Below are 12,736 nucleotides of genomic sequence, written 5' to 3'. Positions count from 1 at the left end.
TTGACCCAATGACATGTATTCCAGGAATTACAAGGGTGATTCAACATACAAAAATCAATAAATATAATACACCACGTTAATAGAATGAAGGGGGAAAAAACTGACATGATCATCTCAGTTGATGCAGAAAAAGTATTTGACAATATTTGTCAAGAAGTATTTGACAATTTTATGATAAAAACACTTAATAAATTAGAAACAGAAGGAAACTTCCTCAAAACAATAAAGGTTATATATGAAAACCCCACAGGTAACAACATACTCAACAGTGAAAGACTGAAAGATTTTCTGCTGATATCAGGAAAAATAAGGATGCCCAGATGCCCACTTTCATCACTTCTATTCAACACAGTACTTGAAGTTTCAGCTGGGGCAATTAGGCAAGAAAAAGAAATAAAAAGCATTCAAATTGGAAAGAAAGTAGTAAAATTATCTCTTTGCATATGATAAGATTTTATATGTAAAAAACCCTGAAAAATCAACAAAAAAAATTGTTAGAGCTAATGAACTAATTCATCAAAGTTGCAGGATATAAAATCAACACATAAAATCAGTTGTATCTCTATATACTTGCAATGAACAGCTGAAAAAGAAACTTTTAAAATCCATTTACAAAAGCATCAAAAAGGATAAAATAATTAGGAATAAATTTAAGCAAAAAGGTGAAAGACTTGTACACTGAAAACTATAAAACATTACTGAAAGAAATTAAAGAAGACACAAATAAATGGAAAGATGTCCAATGTTAATGGATTGAAACACTTAGTGTTGTCAAGGTGAAAATACTACCAAAAGCAATGAATAGATTCAATACAATCCCTATCAAAACTCCAATGATTTTTTTTTTACAGAAATAGAAAAACTCATCCTAAAATTTATATAGAATCTCAAGGGACACCAAACAGCCAAAACTAACTACAAAAAAAGAACAAAGTTGGAGGCCTTATACTTCCTGATTTCAAAACTTACTACAAAGCTACAATAATCAAACCATTGTGGTACTGGCATAAGGATAAATGTATAGACAAAAGGGAAAAATAGAGTACTCAGAAGTAAACCCTACCATATATGGCTTATTGACATTCAACAAGGGTGTCAAGACAATTCAATGGGGGAAAAGACAGTCTTTTCAGCAAGTGATGCTGGGAAAACTGGATATCCACATGCAGAAGAACGAAGGTGAACTCTTACCTTACACCATATACAAAAAAATAACACAAAATGGATCAAAGAGTTAAAAGATAGCTTGCACAATGGCAGAAAATATTCATATATATCAGAATGAAAAAAAAACTCCTACAACTCAACAACAAAAAAACAGCAATTCATTCAAAAATAGGCAAGGGACTTCAACAGACACATCACCAAAGAAGATATGCAAGTGACCAAAAAGCACATGAAAAGATGCTCAACATCATTAGTCATTACAGAAATGTAAATCAAAACCAATGAGATACTATCTCACACCCTTGAGGATGGCTATAATTATTTTTTTAAAAAAGCAAATAAAAAATAACAAATGGACAGGATGTGGGAAAATTGGGACTTTTGTGCATCACTGGTAAATGTGAAAGGGTGCAGCCACCACCAAAAACAGCTTGACAATTTCTCAAAAAGCTTAAAATAGAATTCTACTCCTAGGTATATACCCAAAGGGATCGAAAGCAAGGACTCAAACAGATACTGGTAAGGCAATGTTCGTTGCAACAAACTAACAACTGACAAAAGGTAGAAAGAACATAAATGTCCATCGATAGATGAATGGATACACAAAATGTGGTATATACATACAAAGAAATATTATTCAGTCATGGAAAGGAATGGTGTTCTGATATACGCTACTACATGGATGAAGCTTGACAACATTATGCTAAGTAACAGAAGCCAGACACAAAAAGAAAAATATTGTATGATTCCACTTATATGTAGAATTTAGTATAGTCGAATTCATAGAGACAGAAAGTGGATTGAGATTACCAGGGCATGTGGGAAGGCAGAATGGGAAGTTAATCCTTAATGGCTACAGAGTTTCTTTGGCGTGATGCAAAAATTTTGGAAATATGTAGTTGCAATGGCTACACAAAAGTGAATGTAATTAATGCCATTGAATTTTATACTTTAAAATGGTTAAAGTGGCAAACTTCATATTATATATATTACTAATTAAAAAAATAAGAATGTAATATTCCAAAAATCTTTGTTGGTAAATGGATGAATTGTATAGTATGTAAATTATATATCAATAAGGCTGGGGTTTTTTTTTGTTTTTTTTAACTTTTTTTTTTAACATCTTTATTGGAGTATAACTGCTTTACAATGGTGTGTTACTTTCTGCGTTATAACAAAGTGAATCAGTTATACATATACATATGTCCCCATATCTCTCCCCCCTTTGTCTCCCTCCCTCCCATCCTCCCTATCCCACCCCCCTAGGTGGTCACAAAGCACCAAGCTGATCTCCCTGTGCTATGCAGCTGCTTCCCACTAGCTGTCTATTTTACGTTTGGTAGTGTATATATGTACACGCCACCCTCTCACTTTGTCCCAGCTTACCCTTCCCCCTCCCCATATCCTCAGGTCCATTCTCTAGTAGGTCTGCATCTTTATTCCTGTCTTGCCCCTAGGTTCTTCATGACCTTTTTTTTTTTCTTTTTTTTTTAGATTCCATATATATGCGTTAGCATACGGTATTTGTTTTTCTCTTTCTGACTTCATTCTGTATGACAGACTCTAGGTCCATCCATCTCACTATAAATAACTCAGTTTCGTTTCTTTTTATGGCTGAGTAATATTCCATTGTATATATGTGCCACATCTTCTTTATCCATTCACCTGTCGATGGACACTTAGGTTGTTTCCATCTCCGGGCTATTGTAAACAGAGCTGCAATGAACATTTTGGTACATGACTCTTTTTGAATTATGGTTTTCTCAGGGTATATGCCCAGTAGTGGGATTGCTGGGTCGTATGGTCATTCTATTTGTAATTTATTAAGGAACCTCCATAGTGGCTGTATCAATTTACATTCCTACCAACAGCGCAAGAGGGTTCCCTTTGCTCCAGACCCTCTCCAACATTTATTGTTTCTAGATTTTTTGATGATGGCCATTCTGACTTGTTTGAGGTAATACCTCATTGTAATTTTGATTTGCATTCCTCTAATGATTAGTGATGTTGAGCATCCTTTCATGTGTTTGTTAGCAATCTGTATATCTTCTTTAGAGAAATGTCTACTTAGGTCTTTTGCCCTTTTTTAAACTCAATTGTTTGTTTTTTTGATATTGAGCTGCATGAACTGCTTGTACACTTTGGAGATTAATCTTTTGTCAGTTGCTTCGTTTGCAAATATTTTCTCCCATTCTGAGGGTTTTCTTTTCGTCTTGTTTATGGTTTCCTTTGCTATACAAAAGCTTGTAAGTTTCAACAGGTCCCATTTGTTTATTTTTGTTTTTATTTCCATTTCTCTAGGAGGTAGGTCAAAAAAGATCTTGCTGTGATTTATGTCATAGAGTGTTCTACCTGTTCTGCCCTAAGAGTTTGATAGTGTCTGGCCTTACATTTAGGTCTTTAATCCATTTTGAGTTTATTTTTGTGTATGGTGTTAGGGAGTGTTCTAATTTTTCTTTTACTTGTAGCTGTCCAGTTTTCCCAACACCACTTATTGAAGAGGCTGTCTTTTCTCCACTGTATATTTTTTCCTCCTTTATCAAAGATAAGGTGACCATACGTGTGTAGGTTTATCTCTGGGCTTCCTATCCTGTTCCATTGACCTATATTTCTGTTTTTGTGCCAGTACCATACTGTCTTGATTACTGTAGCTTTATAGTATAGTCTGAAGTCAGGGAGCCTGATTCCTCCAGCTCCGTTTTTCTTTCTCAAGATTGCTTTGGCTATTTGGGGTCTTTTGTGTTTCCATACAAATTGTAAAATTTTTTTGTTCTAATTCTGTGAAAACTGCCACTGGTACTTTGATAGGGATTGCATTGAAACTGCAGATTGCTTTGGGTAGTATAGTCATTTTCACAATGTTGATTCTTCCAATCCAAGAACATGGTATATCTCTCCATCTGTTTGTGTCATCTTTGATTTCTTTCATCAGTGTTTTATTGTTTTCTGAGTACTGGTCTTTCCTCCTTAGGTAGGTTTATTCCTAGATATTTTATTCTTTTTGTTGCAATGGTAAATGGGATTGTTTCCTTAATTTCTCTTTCTGATCTTTCATAGTTAGAGTATAGGAATGCAAGAGACTTCTGTGCATTACTTTTGTATCCTGCAACTTTACCAAATTCATTGATGAGTTCTAGGAGTTTGTGAGCATTGTGAGCCCACATATATAGAAGAAGCTGAGGACTGAGGGAGGGAAAGAAAGAGGTACAACCAGAATTCAAACCCAGGCTCTCCCACTTCAAAGGTCTTTCCCTTACTGCCCCTATGCTGTGGGCGAAAACCTGGTGCTGAGCCAAGTAAGGGAAAGATTTGGAGTCCAAGAGTCCCTGGGGGGGGGGGTGTGGGGGTGAGGGGGGCCCAGAGGGGGATGGAGAGCAACCACAGAACTGGGGGAAAGTGGAGAGGAATGAATGTAAGTGGTTACATGCCCTGGAGTTTGGACCGAGCCCAGGATTTAGGGGAGAAAGGAAAGAACTCTGGCCTCATGGGTTGTGTAATGCATTAGCTGTCACGAGGACGGGCAAAGGAGGAGGGTGTTGGGAGTAAGAGGTAAATAGGTGGAAGAGCATGTCTGTAGGAAATGGGGCCCCTTGGAGGATGCCTTCCAAGGAATTCTTCCTGAAATGCATATTTTTTTTACTTTCTGCGTTTTGGGTCTTGGATATGACCTTGAAGGAGATAATCATGAGAAAAGTGAGAGAAGTGTTGGGTTGAAGATGGTGTCCTCATCCCTGGCTTTTTTTCTGTATGATATCCATGGATTTGCTAATACTTTAAAATCTTTTCTAGCGTTTGCCAACTGGTATTCTATCCATCCTCCAAGATATCTTTATTTTTTAATTTTCTCTTTCTCTAGGTGGTCTATGCCTACTATTCATTCCTTCAGGACATCCTTTATCATAATTTATTGTACTAATTTTTTTTTCTGCCTTTAGGCACTAAACTGTGAACTCAAAAGATAGTAATTTTTGAGTGAATGAATGACTGAATGAATGAATAATTCTATGAGGTATTCAGAGAAAGGATTACTATCCTACCTATCTTAGTCTCCTGGGACAACTGTAGCAATGTACCAGAACCTTCGTGGCTTAAAACAATAGAAATTTAATGTGTCATCATTCTTGGGGCCATAGTGTGAAATCAGTATCCCTGGGCCAAAATCAAGATATTGGCAGAGCCACACTCTCTCTGGAATCTCTAGGGTGAATTCATTCCCTTTCTTTTCCAGCTTCTGGTGACTGCTGGAATTCCTTGGCTTATGGCCACATATCTCCATTCTTCAAAATCAGCATCTTCAAATCTCTTTTCACTCTGTCTTCACATGATCACCTCCCATGTGTGTTACATCTACCTCTGCCTCCCTCTTATCAGGATACAAATGATTTAATCTGGGAGCCACCTTGATAATCCAGGATAGTCTCCCAGTCTCAAAATTCTGAATGTAATCACATCTTCCCAGACCATTTTTTCTAGTAAGGTAATATTTACATGGTCCTAGAATTATCAATAGAATCTGATATATTTGGGAGTCATTATTCAGCCTACGAATGTCTGCCCTCTGTCTCCCAAAGATTCATGTCCATTCCACTTGCAAAATACATTCACTCCATCCTATAATCCCCCAAACCTCAGTCCTTTATAGTATCAACTCAAGTCCAAAGTCTCATGGAAATATCATCGGCTCAGAAGTCTCAATCTTATTACCTAAATCATCTCACTTTGGTATGGGTGTGAGCCTGGGTATCAGCCATCCTGGAACAAAATTCCCCTAAATATTTGGCCCTGTGAAAGTAAAAAACAATTTATCTGTTCTCAAAGTAAATTGGTGACAAAGCCTAGTATAAGAGTTATAGACATTCCTATTCCAAAAGGAAGACAAGAGAAGAAAGGAGTCTGGTTTGTTGCAATTTCAAAATTCAGCAGGGCAAATGTCGTTGTATTTCAGGCCCGGGAATAATCCTTTGTGGCTTGAGGTTCCATCCTCTGGGCTCATGACTGTACCCTCTGACACTAAGGTTTTGTCTTGGAGTCATTCTCCCTTTCTCTTGAAGGACAGCACATACCTGCAGCTGAGTAGTTTTGTTAGCTTGTTTCTTTCCTGTAGAATTTGGAGTCCAGCAGCCTTCCTTCATTTTGTCCTCTCTTGATCCCTTTCAGTACAAGCTAGCTCAGCTAACAGAACATTCTCATAAATCCTGTGGATCTCCCCTGTATGTCACAGGGCTTCACACCATTAGACAGGGAGATCCTCCAGAGGCTTTTCCTGAATAATCCCACCTCTATTCCTGCCTTCTGAGTTTCTTGAGAGAATCTATGTGTCACACATTTGACCTCTTCAGAACCGACAAAGGACACCCTTGGACTTCTCTGCACGGCATGATTTCCTAAGAGAGATTCTCTTCATTTTAGCCTAATTTTTGCAGTCTGGATAGGCTGGCAATTTCCCAAATCATAAAGAACTAGTTTCTTTTTGTTTAACAGCTCTTCCCTCAATGTATTTCTTTATTCTCACTTCTTATTATAAGCAGCAAGAAGAAACCAGGCTATATTTTCAATATTTTGCTTGGAAATCTTGTCAGCTAAATATCCAAGGTCATTTCTTAGAGGCCCTGCTTTCCACACAACGGTAGCATATAATTCGGCTAAATTTCCTGCCACTGTATAACAAGATTTGCTTTTCTCTAGTTTCCAATAACATGTTCCTCATTTCTTTCTGAGCCATCATCAGAAGCGCCTTTAATGTTTATATTTCGCCCAACATTCTGTTTTGATGAAATGTATATTCTGTAAGACTATAAGCATTTCCTTCCATGCTTCCACTTCATTCTGAGTTTGTCCATATGCCTACTAATCATCTGTTTAAGGCAGTCTAGGTTTTTTCTATCATGCACTTCAAAATTCTTCCAGCCTCTACCTAGTACTCAATTCCAAAGCCACTTACAGTTTTAGGTATTTGTTACAATGCCCCCTCCTCTGGTACAAAACCCCTAGGGCTGCTGTAACAAATTACCACAACCATGGTCGCTGAAAACAACAGAAATTTAATCTCTCACAGTTCTGGAGGCCTGAAGTCCAAACCCAGCATCCTGGCCCAAAGCCAAAGTGTCAGCAGGGCTGTGCTTCCTCTGAAGGCTCTAGTGGAGAATCCGTTCCCTGATGCTGCCAGCATTCCTTGGCTGTGGCTGCATCACTCTAATCTTCAAGGTCAACATCTTCCAGTCTTTCTCTTCTGCATCTTGGCATGCATGATCTTCTCCTCTGTGTGTGCCAAATCTCTCCCTGCATTTAGGGCCCACCTTGATAACCCATGAAAATTTCCCCAGCTTGAGATTCTTAAGTTATCTCATCTACAAAGACTCTTCCCAAATCATATAACATCCACAGGTTCTCAGGATGAGAACCTGATATCTTTGGGGGTCATTTTTCAGCCTACTGAAGTCTGCCCTCTGGCTCTCAAACATTCTTGTTCATCCCCTTTGCAAAACACATTCATCCCATCCTAACATTCCAAAATCCTCAACCCATTACAACATTAACTCCAGTCCAAAATCTCCTCAAATATCATTGGCTTAAAACTACAGTATCTTTCTTTCTTCTATTTTTTTTTATGTTTGTGGTGGAATAGTGATAACGTAATGGAGATTGAAACACGTCACATGAATAGGGCTCAGGTTAGTGGCAGGAAATTCTTTCATAGGAAATGAATGAGTTGGCCATAACAAAATAATGGGTAAGATGCTTGCACTCATAGAAATAAAATTGTTAAAGTCTTAAAACTAAAATCAAATGTGTAGATTTCTGGAATACAGAGGTTATGAAATGCTTCTAAAAATTGAATTTTGAGGGTGAGGGATAAATTAGGAGTTTGGGTTTAACAGACACACACGACTATATAGAAAATAGATAAACAACAAGATCCTACTGTATAGCACAGGGACCTATATTCAATATCTTTAAATAACCTATAATGGAAAAGAATCTAAAAAATAATATATATACATGTATATATATATATATATATATATATATGTATAACTAAATCATGTTGCTGTACACCTGAAACTAACACAACATAGTAAATCAACTATACTTCAACTTTAAAAACTGAATTTTTTTTTTTTTTTTTGGCGGTACGTGGGCCTCTCACTGTTGTGGCCTCTCCCGTTGCGGAGCACAGGCTCCGGACACGCAGGCTCAGCAGCCATGGCTCACGGGACCAGCCACTCCGCGGCATGTGGGATCCTCCCGGACCGGGGCATGAACCCGTGTCCCCTGCATCGGCAGGCAGACTCTCAACCACTGCGCCACCAGGGAAGCCCAAAACTGAATTTTTATAGGAGTATTGATCATGATGATATTAGCATACTCAGCTAATACTCAGCTAAGAAGAATAGGGACATGGTCCAACTGCATATTTAACATGAAAGCCAGGTACAGGTTCTGATTCTCCCTCAGTTGAGTCAAATGGAGCTCAAGTCATTTCTTTTAAAGTTGAAATAAATCCTATTATGGTAAGTGGCCATGAGGGGAAATTTAATCATAAATATTCTTGAGTAATCATAAGAGTACGTAGTATACATGACCCACTTATTAATATAACTGATAATAAAATGATTGCTGAAATTACTTCATATGAAATTGTGCAACTGCTCCTATGTACCAATTTTAGGCATATTTTGAATTTGAAGCCTATCCTGATCTTAGGATGGAGTACGCAGCTAACTTGCTATTGGTATAATAAATCATATCCCTAATTTCATATTAATTAATGGATATGGTATGGGTAAGGGCATTCAATTTGTTAACATTAAGGCAAGCAACAGAAGTGATATAATGATAAATATTAACATAGAGGAAGTTCATGGTTATAGTGATTCTTTAATAATTTTACAGCTTTGGTGATTATAGTAGTCCATAGAAGACAATAATACTAGGTCCTTTTTGAAGTTGTGTATACCCTAAAACTTTTTGTACAATTAACATTAGGAATGCTATGGCTAATTAAATAGGAATAGCTTGTAACAAGTGATTAATAATGAACGTATTGTTAAGAAGAAGTGTTGCAGGACTTCCCTGGTGGTACAGTGGTTAAGAATCCGCCTGCTGGGCGGAGTCAAAATGGCGGACTAGGAGGACGTGGAATTCGTGTCTCTGTACAACTAGGACACCTACCAGGCACCGGTAGGGGACCACGGACACCTAAGGGGACCATGGACACCCAAGGGGATGGAAGGAACCCCAGCGACCGGGTAGGACATGAGGTTTTGGGGGTAGTGAGGGGGGAGGAGAAGTGGAGGTAGGACGGGACCCATGCCTCTTAGGGGTGGGTGGGGGAGGGGAAGGGATCCCACGCCTGGAGGGGGAAAGCGGCGCACCATTGGGAGGGCACAGGATAAAAAGGGAGTGTGGCCAGGGTTTCCCCTGCCCACTTGGCCCCTGGGAGTCTGCTGAGATGCCGGGCCTGATCCTCTGCCCACAGAGGCCCCCTCCAGATGCGTGGGTCCTGAGGGAGTGGGAGGGAGGGCAGGGGGAGGCCAGACCTATGGGACCGGCACCCCTGAGGGGCGGCTGAGGGAAAGGAGGAGTTCCTACACCCAGCAGGACCCTCCCATGGTTAGGGGTCCAGCAGCAATGGGGAAGACCCTCAGGGGAGGCAGAGGAATGGAAGGGAATGTGGCCAGTGCTTTCCCTGCCCACGTGGGCACTGGGGAGCCTGTTGGGCTCCCAGGCATAATCCTCTGCCCTCAGAACACCCTCTTGCCACAAAGAGCCCAAGGTCCGCACCTACACCCCCACCCAGGGCCCTACCTCTACACTCGGAGACCCGTCTCTGAGACCCCCTCCAACTGCACTGGGCCTAAACCTCACACACATACCCTCACTGAGGGCCTTACCTCCGAACTCCAGAACTCCACATTCCGGAGGCCACCCTGAGAACTTGCTGCCCTTCCCCTTCCGCAAAGGCCCTAAGACTAGGCCCCGCCCCATGCTTAAAAGTAACCACCCTCACCATGCCTAGGCCCTGCCTTACCCTAAACCCCACCCCTGCCTAAGTCCCACCCCTGCAGAAGCTCTACCCCTGATAGCCAGGGCCTTTTTTTTTCTTCTTCTTTCTTTTTTTTCTTCTTTTAGGTTGGGGTTCTGTCTTACCTTGTTGTTGATTCATTTATATTTTTATTTTTCTAATAAATCTTTTATTTTTCTAATTTTATTCTTTGTTTATTTTCTGCTCCTTTTGGCTTGCCCCCCACAACCCACTTTTTTTTTCTTTATTCTGTTGTGGTTTTGTTTTACCTTGTTGCAGTTCTTTCAATATTTTTATTTTTCTTAATGTATTTTTTATCTTTCTAATTTTATTTTATTTTTTATTCTTTGTTATTGTACAGCTCCTTTTGTTTCTTTTTTTGTTTTTTGCTGTACTGCATGCCTTGTGGGATCTTAGTTCCCAGGCCAGAGGTCAGGCCTGAGCTCCTGTGGTGGGAGCACTGAGTCCAAACCACTGGACTAACAGAGAACCTCAGACCTCAGGGAATATTAATCAGAGTGAGGCCTCCTGGAGGTCCTCATCTCGGCACCAAGACCTGGCTCTAGCCAACCACCTACAAACTGCAGTGCTAGACACCTCAAGCCAAACAACCAGTAAGACAGGAATACAACCCCACCCATCAAAAAAAAAAAAACCCCAATGAAATGACAAAAAATTATGTTACAGACGAAGGAGCAAGGTAAAAACCTACAAGGCCAAATAAATGAAGATGAAATAGGCAACCTACCTGAAAAAGAGTTCAGAGTAATGATACTAGAGATGATCCAAAATTTCAGAAACAGAATGGAGAAAATACAAGAAATGCTTAACAAGGACCTAGAAGAACTGAAGAGCAAACAAACAGTGATGAACAGCACAATAAGTGAAATTAAAAATACTCTAGGCGGGTGCGCCGTTATGGCAGGCCCGGTGCGGGGCGGAGGGCCCCAGGCCTTGGACCTGCTGCGGGCCCTTCCTCGTGTGAGCCTGGCTAACCTGAGGCCGAACCCGGGCTCCAGGAAACCGGGAAGACGACCAAGAGGTCAGAGAAGAGGTAGGAAATGTGGCAGAGGCCACAAGGGAGAACGACAGAGAGGAACCCGGCCCCGGCTGGGCTTTGAGGGAGGCCAGACTCCATTTTACCTTCGAATCCCAAAATACGGGTTTAATGAAGGACATAGCTTCAGACGCCAGTATCAGCCTTTGAGTCTCAACAGGCTGCAGTATCTTATCGATTTGGGTCGAGTTGATCCTACACAACCTATTGATTTAACCCAACTTGTCAATGGGAGAGGCGTGACCATCCAGCCATCTAAAAGGGATTATGGTGTCCAGCTGGTAGAGGATGGTGCTGACACCTTTAAGGCAAAAGTTAATATTGAAGTACAGCTGGCTTCAGAGCTGGCCATCGCTGTGATCGAGAAGAACGGGGGTGTCGTCACGACGGCCTTCTACGACCCTCGAAGCCTGGAAATACTGTGCAAACCTATTCCATTCTTTCTCCGTGGACAACCCATTCCCAAGCGAATGCTCCCCCCTGAGGCACTGGTAACCTATTACACTGATGCAAGGAATCGTGGTTACTTGGCGGATCCTGCTGAATTTCCTGAAGCGAGACTGGAGCTCGCCAAGAAGTATGGTTATATCTTACCTGATATCACGAAAGACAAACTCTTCCAAATGCTCAGCACTCGAAAAGATCCAAGGCAGATTTTCTTTGGTCTTGCTCCTGGGTGGGTAGTGAATATGGCAGATGAGAAAATCCTCAAACCTACGGATGAGAATCTCCTCAAGTACTACAGCTCCTGAGTTCCTTCCAAGAGAGCAGATGGTAAAAGAGCACCAGAAAGGGACCGAAACACGTGTGTTTCCCGTTGCATTTGCTTAATTTGTAATTCTGCAGATGTTGGTGTTTTCTGTGTAATCATCTCTCTCTTATCTAAATTAAAATAAAAATACAGTAAGCAAGGACTGCATAGAGGATCTGGTGGATCTGTGTGCTTCTGTCTCCGTTCCGAGCTCCCTGGTTCTCTGCCCAAGGAAGAGTGTAACTCTTAGTCAATTTCCAGTTGAGTCTTCCATCATCTTTCCATCCAGGTCTTGTCTTACTGTTGCAAATCAGAGTGAACGTGCAAGTGGGATGGGATTGCTTTGTTGGCTGCTTGGTCAAGGTCAGAGGGCTGCTAATGAACTGGTGAGCCTCTTACTTGGTAGCCGCGAGGAAGCGCTGCTGCCCAGTGTCAAGACAGCAAGCCTTCAGCTTGGGATGATTAAGATGTGGGGTGTGAGTTGAAGGTTTAAGACTGGTGAGTAGCTTCGAAGCAGTTCAATATTTGCTAGCAAAATTGAGACCAGAACTCCAAGGGAATTCATTTTCTCAACTCAGAGTAGACAGAAATGATCAAGCCAGTATCATTTTTTTCCTTGAAGAAGGTAAATGTTCTAATTCTAATTGATATGATTTTACTTATAGACTTTGGAAACCTTTGTTTTTCAGTCATTTTAAATGCTTTTGAAAAAATGGTCAATGATTTTATAAGCCAT

The 12,736-nt window shown here is 40.5% G+C and overlaps 1 protein-coding gene across 1 annotated transcript; it reads left to right on the top strand.

Annotated features, from left to right (window-relative positions):
- The first annotated feature begins 9,674 nt into the window (after positions 1–9,674).
- Positions 9,675–12,244, top strand: LOC307197597 (large ribosomal subunit protein uL15m-like). The gene has a single exon (XM_079943666.1). It carries the CDS (start codon positions 10,871–10,873, stop codon positions 11,999–12,001), a length of 1,131 nt encoding a protein of 376 aa, XP_079799792.1. The 5' UTR covers positions 9,675–10,870; the 3' UTR covers positions 12,002–12,244.
- Positions 12,245–12,736: the final 492 nt, after the last annotated feature.

The sequence above is a fragment of the Stenella coeruleoalba genome (assembly GCF_951394435.1).
Source record: "Stenella coeruleoalba genome assembly, chromosome: 1".
In the NCBI taxonomy this organism is placed as follows: Eukaryota; Metazoa; Chordata; class Mammalia; order Artiodactyla; family Delphinidae; genus Stenella; species Stenella coeruleoalba.
This window is presented reverse-complemented; position numbering and strand designations above follow the sequence as displayed.

Coding starts and splice junctions, on each gene's coding strand:
- LOC307197597 (XM_079943666.1), top strand. CDS start 10,871: ATGTTACAGACGAAGGAGCAAGGTAAAAACCTACAAGGCCAAATAAAT.